Genomic DNA, 26,079 nt, shown 5'->3' on the forward strand with positions numbered 1-26,079 from the left:
TAAGCTTAAGAAATTTAATTTAAGTTTTAATTAATATTTTAAAACACTAATTTCCATTCCTTGAGGATGCAATTTATCTGTATGAAAACATGTGAAATGTATTTTTTTCTGGGAACATAAATTGTAGCATGTATGATTAATTAAATACTTTAAGATGCAAATGAAATATTTTCCATTATCTACATGACTATAGCAAATAAGACAAAGTGGAGAGAAAAGCAGAGTAGCTTGAGTGCACATGACAGTTTTGAACATGAGCCCTGGATACTGCAGCGTTCTGTGACTGGTAGCAGTTGCTTCAGAGGATGATAAGAATGCTCTGGAGTGGATTCATGGGAGGTAATTCACTTTCTCTAATAGGTCTTTTGTAATGAAGGTATAAGTGCAAAATTGTTGAAACAGTTCATACTCGGCTTTGATCCCAGTTTCAGGGAAATTAAGAGCTCATTAGTGATGTATTCAGACTTCTGTTATTATGTTTCAAAGAAATGGGTGGATAAGCTGTAAATCGGCCTTGGATGTCTTGCTAAATTTTTTGCATTGGTACACATCATACATCAAGTGCAAAACATGCTGAAACTTTGTGAAGGAGGGATGCCATCCAAAGGGACCTGGACAAGCTCGAGAAGTGGCCCCATGATCAGTGCAACCCCACGTATCAATACAGGCTGAGGGTTGACAAGATGGAGAGCAGCCCTACTGAGAAGGACTTTGGGGTGCTGTGGGATGAAAGGCTAGGCATGACTCAGCAATGTGAACTTGCAGCCCACAAAGCCAAATGTGTCTTGGGCTGCATCAAAAGCAGGGTGGCAGCAGTGCAAGGGAGCTGATTCTGTCCCTCTGCTCTGCTCTGATGAGACCCCACCTGCAGTGCTGCATCCAGCCCTGGGGTCCCCAGCACAGGAAGGACATGGACCTGTTGGAATGAGTCCAGAGGAGGCCACCAAGATGATTAGAGAGATGGAGCACCTCTCCTATAAGAAAAGGCTGAGAGAATTGAGATTGTTCATCCTGGAAAAGAGAAGGCTGTGGGGTAACCTAATTGCAGCCTTCCAGTACCTGAAGGGAGCCTATAAGGAGGATGCAGAGAGACTGTTTACAAGAGCATGTAGTGACAGGACAAAGGGGAATAACTTCAAAGTAAGAGTAGGTTTAGATTAGATATTAATGAAAAATTCTTTACTGTGAGGGTGGTCAGGCAGTGGAACAGGTTGCCCAGAAAAGTTGTGGCTGCCCCATCCCTGGAAGTGTTCAAGGTCAGGTTGGATGAAGCTCTGAGCAGTCTGGTCTAGTGGAAGGAGTCCCTGCCCATGGCAGGGGTGTTGGAACTAAATGGTCTTGAAGGTCCCTTCCAAACCAAACCATTCAGAGATTTTGTTGGGGTTTTTTAACCTCTTAATGTGATTTGGTATGTTATGTTGTTCTATGTTTTATAGGGTATTAAAATCCAGAAAATCAAAGTCTCTACGTACTACGCTTTTTCACTCATTCTGTTGTTTACTCAGTCTGAGTAACCAATTCCAATCATGTTACCTCATCCACAGTGTATTCTCTCTGTAACTATCCTCCCCTCTATCTCAGAGCCTATTGTGATAACATGGTATACCTTCTGAAAAAGGTAATTGGAGAAGTGAATATGCTGTCCTTGTGTAAATTCAGTCCATGCTTATGCATCTCAGCACCTTGATTGCTCTCTTGACTTCATCTGTACAGGAACCAGAGGCCTCTGAATTTCATTCAGTGAGGTTCAGGTTACGGTTTTGACTTGATTAGGTTATTGTAGCATATTATAAAATAGTATATTTTAGTAATAGCTTTACCATTGTTACATTTTATTTGCCATCCTATGGTCATTTACCTACCCTAGACTTTTATTTTAAGTCAATTGGAGCTTTCTTTCTATATAAGCTAGCCTTGGCAATCATTTGTCAGCGTCTTATCTGTTCAATGCTTGTAGTCTCCCCAAAGCATACTTTATGTAAGCAAAGAAGCAGCTATAAATCCATGAGAAATTCTACTTTTTATGTTTACTATTTTGTCATAAACTGGTTTGTGTTTGGTTTTGTTCCTGTTAGCAGATCAAGTTCTTCAATGGTTTCTAGTAGGAATGTTGTTCAAAGTCCTTTGAAAATATAAGTGAATTGAAAACTGGTTTTTTTTAGGTATTATTTTTTTAATATCTTAAATGAGTGTTTTGTATTAATAACTGCAACAACTGATTTTTTTACTGTTTTCTTATTCCATCAACTCTCATGCTAGATGACTGTTTTTATTTAGAGATCTATAAACTCAGTGTCATGTAAGCAGTCCTGCTCAGGTATTCTTAAAATAGTTCTTACTTCATAGCAATTTCTGATAGTTCCTGTTGATTGAGAGAGTGAGGGGTTTTTTTCCCACATTGTTGCTATTATTACACAGGGGCTCAGCTATAATGACTGTGACTGCTAGGAGATTCACTACACCAAATCAAAAAGAAAACCACCAATTGCAGTGCTTATGTAAAGCCATTTGGTGTGACAGATGCATGATGCTGCCTACATTATTGTGATTATTTCTATGGCTGCAACAGAGCTACTCCTTTATTTTAGTTTTTACAGCGTAAATAATTTTGTGATAACCATCCACCTGGTACTTCAAGTGCTCCTGGTGTAGGTCATAAATATGGATAAACAGTGCAGAAATTTTGCATAAAAATCAGAGTTTCTTTCCTTTTTTTAACCGAAAATAGCAGTACTGAAATATTATTTAAAATTAGAGTCAACATCAACAACCTTATGTTCCTGTACTTTATTGTGAGTTTTTCTTTTTAAAAATGTATCTTTGACTATGGTAGTTTTGCATATCTTCAGGAAGGTATTTTAGAAATACTAATTTTGACAAGTTTTCATTTACATGTAAACAGCTTTTAAAATAATTTTGCCTCTATTAGCAAGAATTGCAGACTTGCATTATAAAGACAGCAGTTACACATAGAGCTGAATCCTGGGAACTTGTGGATGCACTGCTGCTTCATGGTATTGATGATCAGAAGGGTAAATTGAAGAACCACTTGGTATATGGTATGGAGGGAAATGGCTGATGCTAATTTAACAGCTGACAGTTAAAAGTAATATTTAAGGATTAAAATCTTGTCATTTTTAGGCTGCATCTTCCAATGCTCTTTTCTGATCTAAATGTTAGATATCTATACAACACATAAATTATGAATTATGAAAAAGTGATTAGTAGCTGGTGCATACAAGGAAAATTACTTCTGTGTTTTTAAATCCCTCATGTTGCACAGATCTAAGTTTAAGCCATACATAGATCCAAATTTTTACCCGTTAACTCACAGCTAGGCAATATACATGTTAAATAACATGTATGTTAATCCTGTCTCTTTCAGTTCCAGCTGATATATAAGTGTTTCAAATGCATAATTTTTTCTTTATTTGCTCTTATCTCTCTATCAATATCTACCTACTGTCCTCAGAGGTTTTCTCTGGGCTGAAATGGATTTGCAGATTAGGACACAGTCTTCCGCAGAATACAAATGAATGGATTTTATTTTCTATACGGGTTATTCATTTTTATGCATTAGGCAACGCATTTGTGTTTATCGAATCTGTGTGCATTTCTTAGTGAGCTGCATATGAAGCAGATAAGGAATTAATATATAAATCAGTTCAGAAGAAAAAGGTTATTGGGTATTTTACAAGAACTCAATATGTGGCTGAGCCTTAGTTTAATTCATCACCAGAAGGCTTCTGGTTGATTTGTTTTTAAACTTGAATCCCATAATTTGTTTATCATGTTCACTGGCTTTAGTTTCAGCAGGGCTTGACCTGTGGGATTATGTTCATCCCTTTACTATCTGCATGCAGCAAGCTTGCATATGTGGTCAGCACTCATATTCATAATAGTTTTTAATATATGAAGTCCAGCTTTGGGGAAAGTGCAAGAAAGTCTGATCACAGAGTTCTCTCTTCTTTGGCGTGTAAGGCACGGCTAGTGAATGCTGAGCTTGTTATGCAAAACCTTTGACTCAAATTTTAATTTTTTATGGATTGTTCCCAGTTTGTAGACACTTCCTTCTGGCCTGTCAGACTGTGTCTTCCAGCATAGCCCATGTTCTCTTTCTGAGTTTGGAACTTGAACTGTGCTCCACCATGAATTTCAGTCTCCTTGTTGATCTTAAACTCAAATGGAGGAGAGTTGTGAGGCCTTTGTGTCACTATCTAAGGTTATATTCCCCCTAGTAATGGAAACCAACAGAAGAATCACAGACTATCCTGAATTGGGAGGGACCCACAAGGATCATTGAGTCCAACTCGTGGCCCTGCAGAGGACACCCCAAGAGTCACACAATATCCCTGAAAGCATTGTCCAAACAATTCTTGAACTCTGTCAGGCTTGGTGCTGTGACCACTTCCCCGGGGAGCCTGGGTGCCAAACCACCCTCTGGGTGAAAAACCTTTTCCTAATATCCAACCCTGACACAGTACTTTGAATGTGGTGGGGTTTTTTATTTTTTTTGTTGGTTTTGGTTTGTTGTTTTTTAAGTGGACATTCCTTAATAAAGCTGTTAGCTTTTCAGTAACTGGGAGAAATCCATAAACATAGCTTCAAAAATGCTTGTTTCAAGCAAGGGAATTTAATCTGCAGCACTGGTCCAGGCTACAAACTATAGTAGTTTTTTCATTAAACAAGAAGTAAATCCTGTTATTATCCAGGAACATTTGTGAGGCCAGTAGAACAGTTTTTTAAAAGTTGCCATTTCTCAGCTGTGACTTACTACCACATAAGTTTCCATTTACCAAAATCCAAAATGGATTAAAAGTAAGATTATCCACATGTGTACTTGGGCAGATGGAGAAAGTAAGATGGAAACATCTTATTTAAAGCTGACAGGTTCCTCTGCCATGAGGGGAGTATATTTGGAACACATTTTTGAGAAAGTAAAACTCATGTTTGCTAAAGGAAAGATGGACTTCACAAATGACACATTGGCAGATAAATATTTTCTTATAGACAGGAAATATTTTCATGTGCACAGGAAATCTTGGCATTTGCCAGGTTTACAGTTTAGTTGTATGTACGTGCACTTCAAATTGCACTTTTCTTATACAACAGTAGTGTTAGTAAGCTAATACTTTTATAATCTAAGCCACAGGTTTCTGTGGGTTTTGCCAAAAGTAAGAGTTCTTATCAGCTTTTCAAAAATGGCCTTCTGAAAATAGGAAGTGCAGTAGTGAGATTGAATGCTCAGTAAGGAAGCAGATTATGTCAGTTGCTTCATCATAGTCATTGGGCAATATTCATTTTAATAGGAAATCTTTTGAATTTAATTCTAAAAGAAAGGGAATATTTAAAGTAAGTAAAACATAATGCTGTATAAATGCGTTCTTTGAACTATATTTCTTAATCACCTTTAACTCTGTACATGGCAATACAGTGCTATGACATAGAGTGAAAAGTATCACATCACAGTATCTTTTAAACTTCAAAACTTCGATAAATACTATGGTGAGTGTGTTAAGGTAATACTAAATTTGAGGGAAGTCTGTAAAATATATCTTTGAGAACCAACTTTCGCTTGATCTCATTGACTCCTATTCAGCTGCCTTGTGAGAGTACATGTTTCACATACAGAAAATTATAAGCTTACTTGTGTCCCTATGTTTTCACAGGGAAGCTCTGTATGACAAAATGTTGTGTGTCCAGTGTCTTTTCATAATGTAAATTTTAATATGTGTGTGAGTATATAAAAGTGTCAGTCCTCGTTGAGATCAAGGTCCAGTTCAGCCCGGTATTCTGTGTCCAACAGTGACCAAAAAAAACAGACAGAGAAAGAAGAGTAGGAAAAGGAAAAACATATATGAAACTTACTCCAATATTACCCTTATCTGTGGATAGTCAGAGTGGGTTAATTAGGTATAACTGTGTAGGCAAACTGTAAATTCAGACATTATTGTGGCAAGATTGAATAAGTGCAATCTAGAAAAAAAAAATCAAATAAAGAAGATTTACTGTTTGGTTGTTAGATGGGAATAATTTACCAGAAAGACACCGAACTTGTTTACACCTTAAACTTGTTTTCTTAAATCAAATGCCTAGGTCTGTTAGGAAGTATTGTAGCTTAAACCAAAGGTACGATTTTAGTGCAAAATTATTGGATAAAATTGTGCACAGTTATGTAGATGATCAAAATAGATGGCAATAATGGCTTCCTCCAGTGCTAAAACCTTTTGAACTTTGAAGAATGAGACTATAAATATAGCAAGGAAAAAGCAGTAAGGATAAATGGTAGTAGTTCCCCACTTCTCTGTCTCTGGCTTTCTGACTTCCAGTTTATGTCTCACAAAACAGAATTTTTCATTGATTTTTAACCTCATCTTTCTGACCTAATGTGAGGTCTCTTACTAACCTGCCTTTAACCAGGTATCTCAAACTATGCCCAAGCTTACAGCTCTGCTCTCATGGCTGCTCTTGACTTCCTCTCTTTCCGTGTGCCCATACACTGGCAGATGGGTGGCTGAATAACACGGTGCTTTGTTCTTCCAAACTTGTTGCTACTCTCCCCAGCCTGACCCTGTTGTGTCTTTGAGGATTTTCCCCTCAATCACAATTTACAGGTTTTCTTTTAAAAGAAACCCTGGTTTAGAAATAATGGGAAGCTGGTAGTGTGTTTGGGAGTACGGTACTTGTGGTTTTGCCTTTAAAAAGGGTTTACTGTTGCTGTGGCATGTGAAGGTATTCAATAAGATGTTTTAATACATGCTTGTGGTTTTGTTTTGTTTCACAAGTATGTGATGTGTCTTACATCAAGACTAATAGGATGTCTAGTATTTTGAAACAATTTGAAGGAAGTGAAATAAATAATAGCCTCTAAAAGCTCCTAATCTTTTATTTGCAGAGTCAGTAGCTATGCAGTTTCAGGAACAGTTGTACAGTGTTGCAGGTTTGGATTTTTTTAGGGGTGATTTTTGACATATGTGTTCATACTGAGAATAATTAACTTTAAAATATCTATTTAACTTAATTTGTAATTTTTTTTGTCCTTTGTAACAAGCTTTAAACTTTGCAGCCTTGTATTAGAGGTAGGTTTCAGTTACTTATGTTTGTGCAGAATTTCAGTAGCCACACAAATACCAGCAGAACAGGGAATGGCAGTCCAGGGTGACCTGCAGAGTGGGAGGATGACTTTCTTTAGTGACCAACCCTGACTGGCCTGTTGTGTAGAAAGTGATTTACCTAATTAGATTGTATACTCCTTCAGGCAAGACTGCTGTATTTTGGTGCCATGAACAGCACACCAAGATGGCAATTACAGAAATTTTATCATATTGCTACCAATCCTTTCAGTCATTGTTTATAAACCATGTTAAACCCTGTCTAATGAGTGGAAGACAGTTGTCCCTGTCTTGAATCTGAATAAAATCTTTAATGTCACATCTGCCTATTATTTTGAAATGCAGCATAGATGAATTCTCTAGCACTACAGCTTGGGCGGAGGGGAGGGTGGGGAGATAAATAAAAACAGTGCATTTTACAGGGGACTTCTGACAAATTGTAACTGTATTGTAGCAATAAGGGACTACTCAAATGCCTGCTTAGTGTTTCTATTTTCAGTGCCATATTAATTCAAATTTATGCTACAGTGACGAACAGGAACACATTTTGAAATATTTACATTTACCATCTGGTGGGTGGTAATAAAATGAATTTTATAATCATGTAAATCAGTAAGTTTTTAGTTGCCTTTCTTTGAAACTGCAAATTTCTCTGCCTTTAGTACAGGGAGTTCAGTTTTAAGCATGGATGTAGCTTTTCTTGATAAACAAGCAATTATGATGAAGGAAAATATTTTTCTTATTTCTGCAGCTTGATTCTTAATTTATAAACATCCTTATCATTTATTTCCCTTGTAGTGAGCAAAATCTGTGGATGAAAACTGTGGCTCTGTCACGCTAACAGAGAGTAAAAATGGAATTTGCAGAATAGATATCATTGGGCAGATTGGGGGTGGAGATCAGCCTGCGTTAGTTTTCCTGCTCGTTATTCTCATATGTAAATAGGCAACATTTTGTATTTTGATGAAGAAGAGGATTGGATTGGCTGGATATTTCTATTGGCATTTCCATTTTTCAAAAATCACTCTCATCAGCCAAGTTGGTCAGCACGAGATTCTCAGATTATATAGCTTTAGCAATAAAGCATTTATAACTCTATCAGATGTATCTACCCTTTAGGATCAGGAGAACAATTGTTAGTGGATATCCAAATGACGGAATTTAGATACAGCAACATTCTACTGTTGTTGTAATACTGATTTTAAAGTAACTTAAATCTCAGCAGTGAGATAATGTACCAAACTAAAGTACTGATCCTGCGGACTACTGTGCTGAACTGTGTCTTTATCAGTTGTGTGTGATGTCCACAGTTTTAACCTTTTCATTCTTCAAGTGTATCATCTTAAGTTTTTATAAAACATTACGTTTCTAGAAGCTACAGAACAAAATTGGGAGGCAGCGTTTAATATTTGGACTCCTTTGTGCATACCATATGTGATGAGTATAAAGCCATAACGAATCTATGGAACAAGATGATGAGTCAAAACTTTGTGCTTTGAAACTTGATGAAGTATGTTGAGTGGTTTCAGCATTTTTGGTATCTAATAGGATGTGTTGAAGTGATGAAAGAGCCTTGTAATAATAAGATTTAATATAAGTCTTTGAAAGATTTGATCATGAAGCAGAACAGTTGCTTTTATTTGACCAGGGATTGTAAGTGCTCTAAGTCTTTATTTCAACACTGGATATAAAAAACATGCATTCCAAGTTTGCTTGGGATGGCTGAAGTCAGATGATAAAGGGTATGTTTGTGTTCAGATAGTGTACTGTTGCAGACATTACAGGTATCTCAAGCAACTGCCAGATTCCTCGTTTTATTTATACTGTAGCAGTAAAAGCACCCATGCCATATGTATCACATTTTTTTTGTATAAACGCAAATGTTTTAAAAAGCTTCTGGGAATCTTATCTGTGGTGATTTCCTACTAGCAAAATTGTATCAGAACTGAGATATTTTTGCCAATTGTTTGATAAATAACTAGACTTCAGCAGTAATTTTTTCTTCAAGAGTGCTAGTTTTCCTGAGACTTGTGAGTTAAAGCAGTTCAAGACTGTCCCTGTAAGACAATGACAGGTGACTGAACACGTGCTACAACAAGGCTCTGCTACTGGTAAGCAGACCATAACTACTTGAGAGAAAATAGCTGTTTGATGGCTAAAATCATGTAATTCAATGAAGTGTATCGTGTGGCTGTGCTCAAAGACACACAAAGTACTCTATTTTGGATAACAAAAAAAATCCGACTCTTTTCTTCAGGCATGTTGCAGCTGTTACAGGCCATAGCTGGAATCTGCATTCCCATTTGGAAATGTTGTTTGTTTTCTGTCTTGGTCACTATTTGGGAATGGTGGCCTGATTTTTGGTTTTATTAAGCAGAGGTAATACAGGACAAGTCAGAACTCCTTTATGGGCAATCCTAACAGCTGCTACCTAGTAACGAGAAACTGGGAAAAGATGCAAAAGTAAAGTTCTCAGGAGAACACAGGATTAAGAGGGGTTTGCATTGTTTCAGACCACTGATAGTATCAAATGCAGTTTTAAGCTGCACTTGGTGTTGTTTGTGTAGCCTGTATTTTGCTTTGTGAATTTCCTGTATGTTTTTTTAAAGGAAAATTAACATATGCAGATGTTTGCATATTCTTGATTCTGAACATGTGTAGTCCCTCGATAATGAAATTGTGTATTTTAACAGTTTAACATAAGGTTTGGGCTTTACTTAATTTGTATTTTGCTTTATAATTTATCATGACTATAATTTCTACAATTAATTCCCCTAATTGACTTTCCCATTGTGGTAAATATTTGTGCAGCCTTTTAATGAGAAAAATGAAGCCAGATGTGTTCTGCTGCCAAAGAGACTGCCCAAAACTGCAGAAAATCAAGTCAGAATTGAGCAAATCTGTTGTTAAAACTGAAAGTCCTTGCATTCCTTTTCCTTGCTTTTTTTTTCTTTTTTTGTTGTTTTTCATATTCCTTTGGGTTCATCTGAAGTTCAAGTCTGACTATGGGCGTTGTTATTCTGTTTAGTGGCAGATTTTCTTTACAGGTGCTTGTGTTGTCAGGGCTCTGAGCAGTTCATGGCAGGTTATCTTTGCATGGTTAAGCTTTGAGTGGTTTAGGCAGATGGTTTTGGGTTTTGTTAAAAAAAAAAAGGAAGGGGGAACTGAGTTATATTATCCCATTACGCTGTGTTACAACAGAGTCATCTGAATAGATCATCCAGAATCACTACAAACGGAGTGTTCAATTAAAAGTGGATTTGTTTTTGCACTGTTATTACACCATAACAACAGGCTTGTCTAACCTCAGCAACTCAGCTAGCTTTCACCTTTGTTAAGATGGAATTTCTACCTTTTTACACAGAGCATGCTGTCTGCTGTGAGGGGTGGCTGCTTCCTCACCATGCTCTCACTCAGCCTCAGAAAGTGAAGACAATGCAGAGGATAACTTATGCCGTGTGTGTTTGTGTTGTGTGTGTATATATATATATATATATATACAATATCTGTGTATAATAAATATAAATTAAAACCTCATTCCAATGTGCTGCTTCAAGGTATTGCTTTCTTCTAGCAAGGAACTGTCGCTTTCTAATCTCACCCGTTTCACAGTAAATGTGACATGCATTTAAAATGCAATATAAAAAGTGAATTTTCACTAGTCTTCTTAAAAACTACAATCATTAACTCTGTAGAAAGTTCACTTTATTTTTATTACTCATAGTGGGAAACATAGGTGCCTTGAAAAAAGGCCCTGTAGAAAGAAATACTGCAGACATTCACTGTGTTTGAGAATAGAAAGTTAATTCTTCTGATTTACTTTGATTGAATTAATGTGCACTATGTCAGGAGCAATCATGTTGCAAGGATCCTGCTGTCCAAAACTCAAAATTATGGTGTTAAGTTAATTAACCTTGTAAAAAAAAGTAAACCCAAGTCTGTAAAGATGCATTAGGCAGAATTATTGGAATTCAGTTCATGTTAAATAGGATGTCTGATCTACTCTTCACTACTAATGGGGGACCTTCTGTGACACCTTTTCTCATCTATTAATATTGTCTGTGCCATTTCTTTCCATTTTTATGGTTATTATTAGAGAGATCTTAACATTTAGTCTGTGTTTTGAAGTTGCATGCTCTTTGTGCAAATATACCAAAATGTACTCAGTGGACCATCCAGAATGCTTCTTGGTTTAAATATTTAAAGAGCTAGTTGTCTGAAGAAGGAATCTGGGGACAGATAAGCAATCTGAGAGCTTCTGTTGTCCAGCTAGTAATTATTTTGCTAAGATGCTAAATATTTTTGAACCTTAGAGGTTAGCATGTCTTATGTCTCTTTTACCATTTCTTGTTTTTCTCCCTTCTCTCTTCAGCCTTGTAACTTAAATATTGACTATTATAATATTTTATATTAACAAGTATAAATGGAATTTAGGGATATTACAAGTGGATAACTGATGTCTGCTATGTGACATTTGCAGTACAAAAAAAGTATTTCAAGTGGAAATATCTCAGAAATGTTTCTGCACTATCTAAATTGTTTTAGTATATGGTGCTTTCAGATATACACTGGAGACAGAAGCAAACAGTTTTTCAACACTAAATATTTTAAAGTCATGGATTATATAATAATAAATAATGGCCAGTCTTCGCGAACGAAGATTTGGGGAAAGGTCTTTTACCTTTCCAGCCTGCGCAATGGATTTTTTAGGTGAGACACAGCCTGCGCCATGGATTATATAGGCAACTCGATAAATGCATCAGTAATGTTTGTTTTCCAAACTCTTTTGAAAATTTGCCCTTGATGTATTAGAGCCACTTTGAAAAGATTGGAATGCAGTCTTTAATCTTTCAGAGTAGATGTAGAACTAAGGAAGACTTTGTCCATGTTTGATGTCTTAGAACTACTTGGGCTGAAAAGTTAACATTTAATGCTGTGTGTCTTCACCAGAATTATAAGATGAAACTGAAGTGTTTGATATTCTGGAACTTTTTGAACTTTGGAAGAAATGTTCAGTGTAAGAGTGTGTTAATAATGCAGAGAAAGCTACCTTGTTATTGTAACAAATTATTTTTGAACTCCCAGAACTTTTGTATGTGAGGTAGATAGCGAGTTTCTGTTCCATTTGTAAAAGACCTCCTAGTGTGATAGCCAAACTTTTAAACAGAAGCTACTTCTCATTTAGTAGCAAGTTGGTTCTTATTTACAGCAACCTTCCTTCAAGAGTGAGACCTTTTACTTGGAACTTTTTTACCGTGCAAGCTGCAGGCAGTAATTATCTGTAAAAGAACCTGTCATCGACTGACGTGAATTCAAGCCCTGGCAGAAACTGCAGGTTTTCAACAGAGATGGACACTTTTCCCAAGATAGAGTTGTCTGGGAGCTGACTGATGAGATGTGGAGTTTTGTTTTTCTCAGGTTCAAATGCCTATGCAGAGAAATACTGCATTACTTGTTAGCAAATGTTCTTTGCTGGGTAAAGTAATTTGGAATCATCTTTCAAGGTTCTTTCATATGTAAGAAAAGATGAGGTGCTGCAAATTCAGGAAAAACTATTGAATTTTCATACATGACTAGAGTAATATATATTAGGGAAGCATGGACATACTCATTCTTTAAAAATATGTGTGTGTGTGTGTGTGTGTGTATGTCTGTACATTGAGAAAGAAATCTAAGGCATTTTTGGTTGGTTGAAGAACACAGAGATAAAATCCTCTGAACTAATCAATGAATGTACTTATGTGAGGTTACACTGTTCTAGGAATGTCCACCTAAGTCATTCTCCATCATTTGTGCTCTCCTGTTTTATTTGCATGTAATTGAAAATGAGAAGGAAGAAAATGGGTTTCTGGGAAAATGATGTTCATTGTGTTCCTGCATTGTTTTGGAACAGCAATGTCCTTCACAGATAGTTTGTTGATTGCTTTTAAGTCATTGATTTCTGGAAAGAAATATATCAGATGGTTTTTAATTTTTTTTTTGTCCCCTTCAGGTAGAGATGACAGATATTGAAAATGAAGAAAAAAGGTATGATCTCTTCCTGGGACTTCTGGAGTCTAGTCAGAGTCTGTCTGAGTTTCACCACTTGGTTTTACTACTTCAAGCTTGGCCACCAATGGACAGGAGCAACGGGTGAGCATTTCTTCAAACAGTCATGTAACACAAGAGTTCAAAGTCTTCTTGCTTGATGTCATGTAGTTTTCAGTCAAATAATTCAAACATAGCTGAGAGTATGACCTTTGGAAGGGGCCATTCTGAGAAGAATAAATGGTTTATTTAAAGCAGAATTGTATCTCAAATCAGTTTCTTGTTAAACCTATATATGCAGATGTAGTCTGTATTGTGGCAGAGACAGAAAACCTTTTTATTGCCTGAACTGTTGCACAGGAGAGTGTTCTATCTGCTTAAATTTCAGGTTACATATTTTGCTCTTGTTTTTAGCACTATGAACAAAATTTATAAAAAAGAATAGAAAGTTCTGACAGTTTTTTCCATTCAAAGTTATACTTTGCAGAAAAGCCTTTGAAAGCTCATGTGCAGACAATCTTCAGGGGGTCTGTGAGGATAATAGTACCAAACAATGGCTCTTCTCTTTTCTGGATTCACTACCTATTATTTCTGTCTCTGAGTAAAGTATCCAAAAGAATATATACAAGGAAAGACATATCCTAGCCCAACAATTTAAAATTAAAGTAATTATTTAAGACTTCAGAATTGTACTCATCAGAGTAGGTATTAACTGAAAGTGTTAATTTTGGAGCATCTTGACTACATTATATTTTACCAGTTCTTTGGGGTTTTTCTGTGACTTTCTGAATGCATTTAAAGGTAAAAAATTTAGAGGTTGTATTCTATAACTGATAATCACTTCTAAGATATAAAGATTCATATAAACTTATAAGGTAAATGTCACATATCTCTCAAAGAGAGCAGTACCACTGTTAAATTTTTTGAACCAAAACCAATGTGCCATGTCTGACAGTGCATAGGTTAGAGTCCTTAAATGGTGTTTACTTAGGATTACTATGGGATATTCATTACAACCTGTTTTAACTTGGGGACTACATTCCCCAAAGTATAAGTGTTTATGTGCATTGATTTGTCAGAAAAGTTAAGGCTTATCTTTTTGTGAAAAGTAACTTTTCAGTGCACGTGTAGAAAACTGGTGGGTTACAAGGTAATCTGTAGGGATTATTTACCTTCAAGCCTGGATGAGCATTAACCTAAATTCTTTAGTGACAGTTTTAAAAGCCAAAAATTGTTTTCAATGCGCAAGTACAAGGCCTGTTACGTAGTCTGTCACAAATTCATGTTCCAACTTTCATTTGAAGTTTTGGTTTTGATTTTAATTAAAAACTGGATGTCTCACACTGTGTGTAGCCATCAAACCTTTTACACCTAAAACTCAACCAAACTTATAGAACAAAAGGTCAAGTGAAATACTGCTGCAATTAGTTAATTATTTTTCCTTAGGTTTACATTCTATGAAGGCTGAAAAGGAAGGAGAGGTAAAAAAACTGAAGTTTGAGGGCTTTTTTGGTAGGCTTTTAACATTTTTTGAGTTCCTAATTTTTAAAACGTTCCAGCTACACTAATGCTTATTGTGGCAAGAGATTCTCTTCATGTAGTAATATGCAGTGTTTACTGTGAGAAAACAAAGAGGTAGCTTGCTTGTTTCAATCAGTACTCAAAGCCGTATACTTTTTAAAATTTTATTTTCATACCCTTGTTATGCATGCATGCTTTTCCACACAGATGTCTCATATTCAGATGTCATTTTAAACATTTCATGAAGGTATTTTTTAAAAAAATTATTGACAGTACCTGAAGCTCTGCAAGTACCTTTGGAACTTGCTGCCTACATTCAAAAGGCATTTTTTATATTTATAATAAATATTGATAAGGTGTTTTGGAGCTGAAAAAAACCCAGCCTTTTGTTAATGGGAAAAAAAAAATAATGTGTTGCTACTGTGCTTTTGAAATAATTACCTTTTTCATGTTGAGAAATAACTTTTTTGACCACGTTGAACTAAAGTAAAATTCAGGAGAGAAGAAAACTGAATTCTACCTGTAGATGTCAGAGTTTTGGTAACTGAATTTTAGTTTCACTTAGAGATAGCAAATAGCAGATATTTGTTAATAGATCACAGAAGCAGTTGAAATGGTTATAAGGAATTGTGATGAGAACAGCTTTATATGTGTAAACTGTATATCTGATACTTAAATAAATTTACATATGGCAAGCCTTGATGGCCTTGCCATCTTTCTGGTTTTTTCTGTGTTTTGTAGTGAGATTTTTGTTTCCTTTTTTGAATGGTAAATTCTTACAGATTTTCTTAAGGTATACTGGGGGCAGCAGCTACAGAAATGGAAATTCATTATGACTCTTTGTGCCTCTAAGCAAGAAATGGATGACATAGCAGGACCAATCCATTTAATCAGTGGCAAAGATGGAGTTGCAGGGTTTTTTTTTCCTTCTCCTGACCTTACTGAGGATTCAGAAATTAAGTGCATCATGTTCTGTTTGTTGAATAAGCTGGCATCTTTGGGTTCAACCCATGAGGTTGAAAGGAGGGGAGAGGGAGAGGGAGAAGGAGAAGGAGAGGGAGAGGGAGAGGAAAGGAGGAGCTCTACTGTTCCCAGCCAGACTTGTGGGAGCTCTGTGCTCAGTGACTGTGACTGATGGAAAGGCTCAATTAAATTGTCGGAAGAAAGACAATGACTTCTATTTAATTTGCATTCAGTTGCCCACTCCTGTCATTTCTGTCTGACTTTCATGGTGGGCTGTAATGTCAGCTTCATGTTCAACTGGTTTTACTTGTTGTTTACGTGTGCTTGCAAAAACGGGCGATGAACAGGAGAGAGTGTTCATATATGAAATAGTAGATACTGGTGGTTGTCCTCTCCATCCTCTCCAGAGCTGTCAGAGTCCTGGTATACGTCAATCAATCTGACTCTCTTAACAGACTCCATTTACAATGACATTAATGTGTTGCTTTAACAATTGCTACTAAATAATAGTTTGAAAAGCAGCACTTTGACAGCATTTTACTGCTCATTGTCACGGGTGCTAGATGGGTATCTTAATTTACAAATGTAATTTACAAATGTAAATTAAGATACCCATTTTAAATGTAACACGAAACGGCAAATTTTGGTCTTGATGTAATTTTATTTTTTTTTCTTCAAGCTAAATGAAAAGTTTCCCATGTCTTTGGGGTGCTGATTACTGGCCAGAGAGATTGATGGGGTGATTTTTAAAACACCTTTTGTTCCTTCCTAAGTTTATGCACACATAAACATAGTATTTGTGTTACTGTGGCTTAATATAATCATGATTTAGTCCGTCATTATGCCTGATTTTAGCCCATTGTAGGTGGGAATTGAAATGCACTAACTTAATTTCCATTAGAAAAATGACAGTGCAGATGTGCTCCAATGTTACACTTTGTGCTATCATGTAAAAGTGATCTGCTACCCATTTCTGTCAATACATCCAGTCCTAGCCAGGACACTTATTCCTAAGAAAAGTATCCAACCATCTCCATGATCTGTCAAATAGTGGCTATAGGCCAAGAAATGTTGCAGCAACAAAACTTTACAGTAAACATTACCTTTGCCATCCTCATGATAAAATTTACTCATATCTACTGTCTGCCATCTGTTTAAGTCTGACTGTGTAATGGTGACATAGTATGAAGTTATGTGTGGGATTACAAGAACTTTTTAAATATGTAAAACAAATATATCTGCATCCATATCTACTAGCAGAGAAGTTCAGACGCATGTAATTTTACTTTCCTACTCTGTTTGGATGGGCTATGGAAAAAGTTTATTTTTGTTTGTACTTGTTGGACCTGAAAATTAAAATGTGCATCTGGCAATATTTTCTCTACTCAGAAGCAAGAGACAGATACTTGAGAGACAGAAGCTGTTAAAATGTGATCAAAACAAACAAAATTAGGAATGCTGGATTCCTGTCACCCCTCCCTTGATACCATTCTGCTTGGTAAATCAGCTGGTATAAAGCCAGGAGAAGCGGTTCCTATGCTATTCCAATTTGATCAGTCTTTATCTGTAATTCCTCAGGGATTGTAACAGTATGTCATAATTCCAAGTAATTTAATCTTCTGTGGGGACCCCTGGTGGCCTAGTGGTTAGCGTGCAGGACTCTCACCTCTGCGACCCAGGTTCGAATCCAGCCAGTCCCCCGGGCAGATGGAGTCCGCTAGCCCTGTGAGGCCATCCATCTATGAGAAGGTCACTCTAAACAAACCTACGTCCTGAGGACCTCACTGCCATTGTCCAAGCTTGCTTGGCCCCGGCAGATGAACCTTAGGATTAAAGGGTGGGCTCAGTTCAGCGCAGGCTGTGTCTCACCTAAAAAAAAAAAAAAAAATCCATTGCGCAGGCTGGAAAGGTAAAAGACCTTTCCCCAAATCTTCGTTCGCGAAGACTGGCCATTATTATATATATAATCTTCTGTGTTTGAAAGAGTGCTGGCATAATGGACAGTAACTTGTCTCAAAACTTTCGTTTTTCTTTCACGAGGTTGTAATTTTAAGTCACACGCACAAGGAACAACTTACAGAAAGTGGTGTATGTGTATTTACATTCTGTATACATCTCTTTTTTTACTGGGCAGATCGTGCACAGATGATAATCCCTGGGTGAAACTGGGGACTGTTATGCTGCAGAGGTGCCCACCTGAGGAAAGGGAGAACACAGGAAATGAAATTTTGAAAATCTGCCGTTCTTTGTATGAGACAAAGCACATGCTCCCTGTTAAGGTAAGTTTTAACTTTGGGTGTCATGCATATGGGTCCTGTTTCAAGGTCCCAGCTACAATAAAGATGTTACCATACTGGATCAAGTCCAGTGGAGAGCTAACAGAGAGGCTGAGAACTGGGTTCATTCTGTCTTGACAAGAGATGACTAAGGAAGATCATATCTTTAAATATGTGGATGAGGAAACAAGTAGAGGAGTTGAGAGTCAGTCTCTTCTCAGAGATGCTCAGTGATAGGACAAGAGGCAATAGAAACAAGTCATCAAAAACTCTCATTACATCCAAGGAATGTCTAGAAGAGTCATGAAGTAAATGCTATATAATAACTATGATAATCTATCTTCCCTAACTATGTATACATACTTCAATGAAAGCATCTCTTAAGTATAAAATTATTGAAATTATTGAAGTGCTTTGTAAGTAAACATTGTATATTAATGAAGACAGACTGGAGAAATACTTAATGAATGTCATACAATTTCAGAGTACTTGTGCATATTTTTAGTAGCCTGATTAATCCTTTATAATCATCTTCACACAGTCACTATGTTATAGAAAACAGCTGATGTTAGGAAGAGAAGCAGAATAGAAACAACACATTCTATTTAAAATACAGACAGATGGGTGTGTGGTTTGTTTTTTTTTTTTTTTAATAGTCCAACACACTGGTCTGAGTAAAGTTCAAAAATCTGTGTAAAACATGATTCCAGAAGGTGGCAGTAAGCTGAAATGATAAGTGCATTTATTAATTTATTCATCCCACTGAAACACTTTGGCGGAAGGCAGGTCTCTCTATCCCTGGGACTGGGATAGAGTGTTCTTTATAAGGTGTTGAAATGGTGCAATATATTGCATAAACTCACAATCTTGTTGTGCACAGGAGTAGCTAAACTTTGTCAAAGTTGAATGTTCTGCCTCAGTTCAGTGATTCAGGGAGACAAATCCCAAGTCCCACTGTCATACACCAGTCAGTTCACCATAGGTTCTGATCAAGAATGGGTCATGATTTGCATTTCTCTTAATCGAGTAAAGTTTTCCTTGATCTCCATGACAAGTCACTGTTTACACACAGTTTTGGTATTGGTAGACAGCTTTAGTTGGAGGGGCCTTCCTGTTTTAATGGTACAGGATGTTGGAAGAACCCACAGTGTAGCTGTGAATATACAGATACAGATATGAGAATATTCTGGTCCTCAAGCATAAAACAGCTTTACTGATGTAAAATATATTTTTTATTAGTGGAATGCTGTGCAGCAACAGGAGTTGCACTAAAATGTAATTGTACAGTTACTTACAAACACAAGCTGTATTGCTGTAAGTCTCTACTTGGGAAGAGCAGGAATGACATGCATAAATCCAGGTAATTTATTTGTATGCAAGGCTACAGTACTTAAGTGCACAAATTGAAGTTGCAATCGTGTGGCTGAATAAGATGAAAATCTGATCACTGACAGTTAACCTGTTTAGATGACTTCACATTTCAATAAATACACTGATTAAGAAGACAAATCTGGAATGATGAAATTCTAAAAACTGAGATCAGTTTATTATCATGAATAACATTTGCCATTCTGAAGTTCAAAGGTTGTTACTGGAAACATGTAATTTCAAGGTTTTTGTCCATCTCCTGCTGGTTTATCTAGTTTTTTAAGCCATGCTCTTTTTTTAATGTCTTTTGGATAGTTGCATAGCTTTAATCTTTGTATCTGTGTGTGTGTTTGATTTGTGGAAGTTTTTTGGGGTTTTTTGGGTTTTTTTTTGTTTGTTTTTTAATTGGCATTATTCAGTGGATAGATATTACCATTCCTCTTAGTGGAAATAAGCGTTGTTTTATTAGCCTGGAAGACATGTGTTTGGACTGTCCAACATCTGCTCTGCTTGATTAATCTCCTTAGAAAGAGACAAATCCTTCTGCCACTGATAGTTGTTAAAGTGTGACTCCTGAATATCTCGTGTTCTTCTATCAGTCTATGGGTCTTGTGCCAGTTAACATAAACACCTACAAAGGAGAATGTATCTAGTCCCTTATCTGTAATCACCCTGGAGTCCTAGTGGCTATGAGGTGCTTATATCCTAGAATAATACAGCAGCCAGCTGGTCTCCTTTTTTTTCTATTTTTGTAGCTATTTTTATTGGGATTTATATCTGAGTTTACATTGTATGGTTTTGTTCATCATTTTGATCAGTTGTCTCTGATCATTTTTTTCTGATAATGTTGCATTTAAAAGCTGCCATTCAATCTGCTTTTAGCCTCTCCAAAGATAATACTGTTTGTATTCATTACCCAGCCCTTCAAGCCATCTGTGAAAATACTGAATAATACTGGACCCAGAGCAGACTCCTATGAAATATGGTTTATATGCCTCACTGATGTCACAGTGAACCATTGATAGCTGCATAACTAGGCAGAAGACAAAAGTTATCTTACAAAAGTTTCAACTAAGTCATGGTAATCCAGGTTTTGAATTGGGCCTTCCCTTGGCCTTCTCACAGGGAACATCAAACCCCCTCTAAGCATAGCCTCTCATGGCAGGCAGCAGACACTTGAATGCTTTTGGGTGCTTAGAACAGAAAGCCACTTGTGCTGCTCTGAGAAGCACCGTGGGTGGTGACTTGTTGTCTGGGGTAGGAATTTCAATTTTTGTCCGAAGCAGCTGTGCAGTCATTTGTGGCAGTGATACAATGAGATAGTTACACTATTCAGACAGTCTTCAGTGACTGGCAAGTTGTCCAGTCCCTTCCTGTGGAAAAAAGGAATGGAGACAAATCCAAGGATTTGCAGGTTGGACAACACTATCCTATACCTCATTTCCGTGCTGCAGAGGACAATAAGTGTTTCATGTGACATTTTCAAAGTCTTGCTGAGATCAGATTTCATAAGGAAAACAGAGGCAGTGCAGTTTTTCCTCATAGGAGATACCAAGTGAGGAAGAATGGATAAGAATTACCCTTCTCCAAAAACTGCTAGCAAAACTGGCATTAAAATAAAAAACCTTGTTAATATAAGTGCATTTTAAGTGGACATTGAAAAATGAAGGGCAACAAACAGAACCTGCAAAAAGTAGTGCATGGATGAAAATACCTCAAAAGTGAAAGTGCAGTGTGTTATCTTACCAGAGATTGAGGGGTGGCTGATGGTATTCTGCAGATATTTTTAGATAGAACGTGAGCTAATAAAAATCTCTCTTGATTTATAAAGAAAGGTATAACAAAAACCAATTCAGTTTATGTAATTCCAAAATTTAGCATAAGGCACAATATCTCGAAAGGAAGCAAAGTTAATTATTGGAATGTGTATTTCACCTTCAAAAGAGATGATGGCTTCTCTGTACTTGGGCGTGGTAGGTAAGATTGAGTATGTCTGCTAGTCATGCTACCATCAGGGAGAAGGTTATTCAAGGTGTCTGTCCAGTTTTGAGAGGCTTTCAGACAAAAAGAGTTATCAAGCATGGTAAAATTGCTGTTTTACTCAGGTTATGTATCTTACAACTCTCAGAATTTATTTTTCTAAGTTGCATTTATTGCTGTGGATACACATTTTCAAGAAAAGGAGACATAGAGTGAATCTCTAGCTTTGCATTCAGTAAATTTGCTGGAATGGCTGGTGTGCTGCTCAAAAGAAATACAATGGAATATGAAATTATCAGAAGTTTGATAAGCATATGAATGATCAGACAAAGTTTAGCGTATTTGTTTAATTGTCTTATTCTTTGATCCCATGTCATATCCTTCCCAAAAATCATGACACACTCTTCCCAACTCTCATGACACTACATTGAGAGGAGCTGTCGACTCCCTCAAGGGCAGAGAGGCCCTGCCGAGAGACTGCAATAAATAGGAGAGGTGGGCAATCACCAACCATATGAAGTTTACAAAGAGCAAGTGCTGGATTCTGCACCTGGGATTGGGTACCCCTGGTTGTGTGTATAGACTGGGGAACAAGAAGCTGGAAAGTAGTGCTGTGGAAAGGAACCTGGGAGTCCTGCTTGATGGCAAGTTGAATGTGAGTCAGCAGTGCCCTGGCAGCCAGGAGGGCCAGCTGTGTCCTGGGGGGCATCAGGCAAAGCATCGCCAGCCGGTCGAGGGAGGGGATTGCCCTGCTCTGCTCTGCACTGCAGGCAGCCTCACCTTGAGCCCTGTGAGCAATTTTGGTCACCCTAGTATAAGAAAGATATTAAGCTATTAGAGTGTCCAAAGGAGGGCCATGAGGATGGTGAAGGGTCTGCAGGGGAAGCCTTATGAGCAGTGGCTGAGGTCACTTGGTCTGTTCAGCCTGGAGAAGAGACTGAGGGGAGACCTCATTGTGGTCTTCAACATCCTCACGAGGGACAGGTACTGATCTCTTTACTCTCATGACCAGACAGGACTGAAGAAAATGGCATGAAGCTGTGTCAGGCGAGGTTTAGATTGGATATTAGAAAAAAGGTGCTTCACCCAGAGGGTGGTTGGGCACTGGAACAGGCTCCCCAGGGAAGTGGTCACAGCACCAAGCCTGTCTGAGTTCAAGAAGCCTTTGGACAGTGGTCTCAGACACATGATGTGATTTGTGGGGATGTCCTATGCAGGGCCAGGACTTGGACTTGATGATCCTGATGGGTCCCTTCCAATTCAGCATATTCTATGATTCTAAGCATCAACAATCGGTAGCAGTACTGAATACAAGTTTAAAGGAACAAGTCTGAGTAAGAGAACAAGCTTTGCCTTAGTGACTCAGAGCTCAGTGTGTTGGAATATATCCTTCTAGGCTGTGTTTCTTGAAGGGGTAAATTTAGAAAAGATTGAGCAGAAAGAGAGAGTTCCCTGTCCCAAGTAAGGCCAGGTGTGTCTGCATTATATTACAGTTGGAGCATTTAACATCTCATCTTCAAATAATTTTTAGGCTTTTAAACTCACAGCTACTGAAACCGTGCTGCTAAAAATGTAGATCATCTTGGTCATGAAGTTGTTACAGTTGTCATTCAACTGCAGAAGATGTAAAAAATACATGACTTGCATTCTCTCAGCTTAATGTTTAGTTGATGAGCTCCTTTGACAATTGCTCTCAAAATGCTGGAGTGAAACAGCATCTCTAAGAGATGGATACCATTTTCAAGGTAACTGTAATACAATGTCCAAAGTCCTTAGTGTAAATTGCCTTTGAATATGGGACATCTCTGATAGGCCTCATTGGGAAGTGGTTGTGACAAGCAGCCTGAATTCTCAGAAATTACAAAAAGGGAAGAGGAAGGGAAAGGGAAGTTATAATTTGATTTATAATGTAATTTGTTCATTGAACTACTTTTTGATGTATAAATGAATAAATCACTGTAATCATGGCTAGGCTTCGCGAACAAAGATTTGGGAAGGAACCCACATTTGTTCCAAGCATGCTGGAAATCAGTGTAATGTTGAAGGGGGGAAAAAAAAAGCCAATCTACAAGTTACCTGTAGACTGTTTTGTTTGTTTGTTTTAACTAAAAGCCAGCGTAAAGATTTGGAAAGGCAGAGTTGATTTGTTGGGGATTTTTTGTTTTTATGTTTTTGAAGATATTTTTCTCTGGCCAGTTTCTTCTTGAAAAAGATGTGATGCTAAATTTATGCTATATTATATAATACAAGAAACTAGATGAATGATGGAAAGTTAATCTGCTAAACTTTATTTATGTATAAAATATCGTATAGAATTTGGAGACATTTTGCAACAGAACTTTATGATGTTGAGCTCTGGTATGTACTGTTATTTCCTTTTATTTTGTTCCACTTTTATGATTGCATAATTGAGTTACAGAAATGTCACAGGTGTCTCTTAAAGTTTCTTTCTGTGCTTTGCAGCATTTCAGTAAGTACATACATATTAGTCCCACAGAGAGCTGTGATTACTCTGTTATTTTTTCAGTAAAACTCCCGTTTCTAATGGTGATTCAGTACCTGCCTTGTCTTAATCTAACAAATGGTGCACTTTAACCCTGTATTCCACATTTTTTAAATTTGTCCTTTTAAGTTTCCAAAGAGCTATTTCCGACAGGGAAGTAATTTGTTGTGGAAGTTTGGTTTTCATTTTACATTTGACATAAAATTTTCGTAAATTTTAGTGTGAATGATGATGTTAGTATCTCCAGAGATCGCATTGAGTTTGCTTTTATTTTCAGTGTATAAAAGAATTATGTTTGCTGCTGCTTAACCAGTCCCTCCTGCTGCCATCCCTGAAACTGCTGGTAGAAAGCAAAGACCAAGATCTTCATGCTGTGGCACTGGAGCAGATAACAGCTGTTGCTAAGGTATGAACAATTGAATGAACCACCTTTCAGAGTTTGAGGTAATAAATTACCTCTTTTATCTTTATGTAGTGAGAAAAGACTACTGAGACACCATTATTAAGATTTTCCACAGGTATTGTGTCCACAGTGAACAGTAACATCGGACTAATAAGATCTTTTATAGATGCTTGAGGTGATTAAACCTCATAGGACTTTGTTTACATTACCTAGTATGCTATTTTAAGTCATTGTGGTGGAACAGAAACTATTCTGTTATATAAAGTAGATTGTTACCTCTGTGTTCATATTATCACACTCGGGGTTTTTTAAGTGATAGTAGTATGTCGGATGACTTAGTTTGTTTCTGACAAGGTTGGCAGTCTGTTTATATACACGTGGAGACCTGTTATGTCACTGGTTTTGTAGCGATGGTATGTTATGGGACTTTCATGCAATTATAAATAGGTTTTATTCGATACTGTAGCAAAGTTACTGTCTCAGACCTTTTTATGAGGGAGAATGGCTTTCGTATCTGACTGAATTAACTGCACTGATAATTTCCAGAATTATAATATTTAGGTGGGAAAACCTCATCTCTAGTACTTCCAAATTCTGCACCATATCTTAGGGAGCTCTTGCTTGTGTATTACAGTACAAAATAGTAATTGATGGTATATTTCCCATGTGATACTTCAAAATGAAACTACCCATATTGAAAGAATTTTAAAAATAAGCATCCCCCAAAAGCAAAAGCTTTAAAAATGCGATTTTTAGAAATTCAGATTGAAATTATAACTGCTCTAGTTCTATTGATTGTCACGAATTTTTCAGATTCCTTAGTTGCAATAAACTGAAAATCCTACGTTTGCACCTCTATTCCCTATGAAAGATATTCTAGATCCCAGGATTCTCCCTTGAGTGCTGTGCCTTTCCTTCTTATGCTGCACATTGTATTCCAGAAGCTTTCTCTTTTTGCATCCATTGGATAGTTTGAGAAATGATCTATCTTCTTTCCAGGACTGGTGAAGACCGGTCAGAAAAGCAGTGGATCTGGAAGCATAGGCTCCATCTCAGATGCCGCTAATTTTCCTTCAAAAGGACTTAGTTTCCAACTTTTTTCATGTGTTTTTATGAACATTTGAAACAGTAGCATGGAAGGTAGCAGGACATATTATATGTAATACACATCGGCTTGTATCAAAATTCCATACCATCGCTAGCATCCAGTTTGAATTTGGAGTGTTTGTTAGTTGAGCTTGGTATTTAAGCAAAGAACCACCATGAGGGTATTCCTATTCCCTTTTTTTATACAAATAAACCACAAATTTTCTGACTTTTTCACAAAACATAATATTATGAATATTAACCAACAAAACAATAGTACATTGGTAGTTTTCTTTTACCACTTGCTATTTTAGATATTATGTCTGCAAAGCAAGGCTTTTTTGTAACTGCTTTTAAACAAGATGATCTCATTGAAAAGCAAACGTGGATCTGATACATGCATGCACTTTCTTATCTCTGTTCTTGTTAACCTTTTAAAATTGACTTTTTGTTGGCAGATGAAAGCTGCTGTATAAGTGACTAACTCTGAAGCTTGTCACCAGGAATTTGTGTCCAAGTATATTTTATTTAACTATTTTTAAAGCATAATGTTGTGCAGTAGCGCTTTCTGAATGGTTACTGATTGTATTGCACTCTTAACTGGCCTTTTCTTTCTGGTGCACTCCAGCTTTCAATTCCCTACACTCTAGGTTGATTACATTATATTGGAGTTTCAGGGCCAGGAACCTTATTATCTTCTTACTAATATAAAGCACTTTGTACATCTGTGCATGCCCAAAATAACATTCTTTTTGGTCTTCTTATACAGGGGGAAGCTTGATAAGCTGTTTCTAGTTTTTTCTTCTAAACTCAGTATTATTTTGAGCATGTAGTTTGGTA

The 26,079-nt window shown here is 36.9% G+C and overlaps 1 protein-coding gene across 1 annotated transcript in view; it reads left to right on the forward strand.

Moving 5' to 3' along the window:
* NBAS (neuroblastoma amplified sequence) overlaps window positions 1-26,079 on the forward strand; it is a 168,086-nt gene that overhangs the window by 133,211 nt on the left and 8,796 nt on the right. The window contains exons 49-51 of the mRNA XM_027690224.1: window positions 13,105-13,244; window positions 17,758-17,902; window positions 24,028-24,156. Coding sequence (XP_027546025.1) covers window positions 13,105-13,244; window positions 17,758-17,902; window positions 24,028-24,156 — 414 coding nt within the window. The remainder of the gene's footprint in view (window positions 1-13,104; window positions 13,245-17,757; window positions 17,903-24,027; window positions 24,157-26,079) is intronic.

The sequence above is a fragment of the Neopelma chrysocephalum genome, unplaced genomic scaffold, assembly GCF_003984885.1.
Source record: "Neopelma chrysocephalum unplaced genomic scaffold, ASM398488v2 Primary Assembly neopelma1_80b, whole genome shotgun sequence".
NCBI lineage: Eukaryota > Metazoa > Chordata > Aves > Passeriformes > Pipridae > Neopelma > Neopelma chrysocephalum.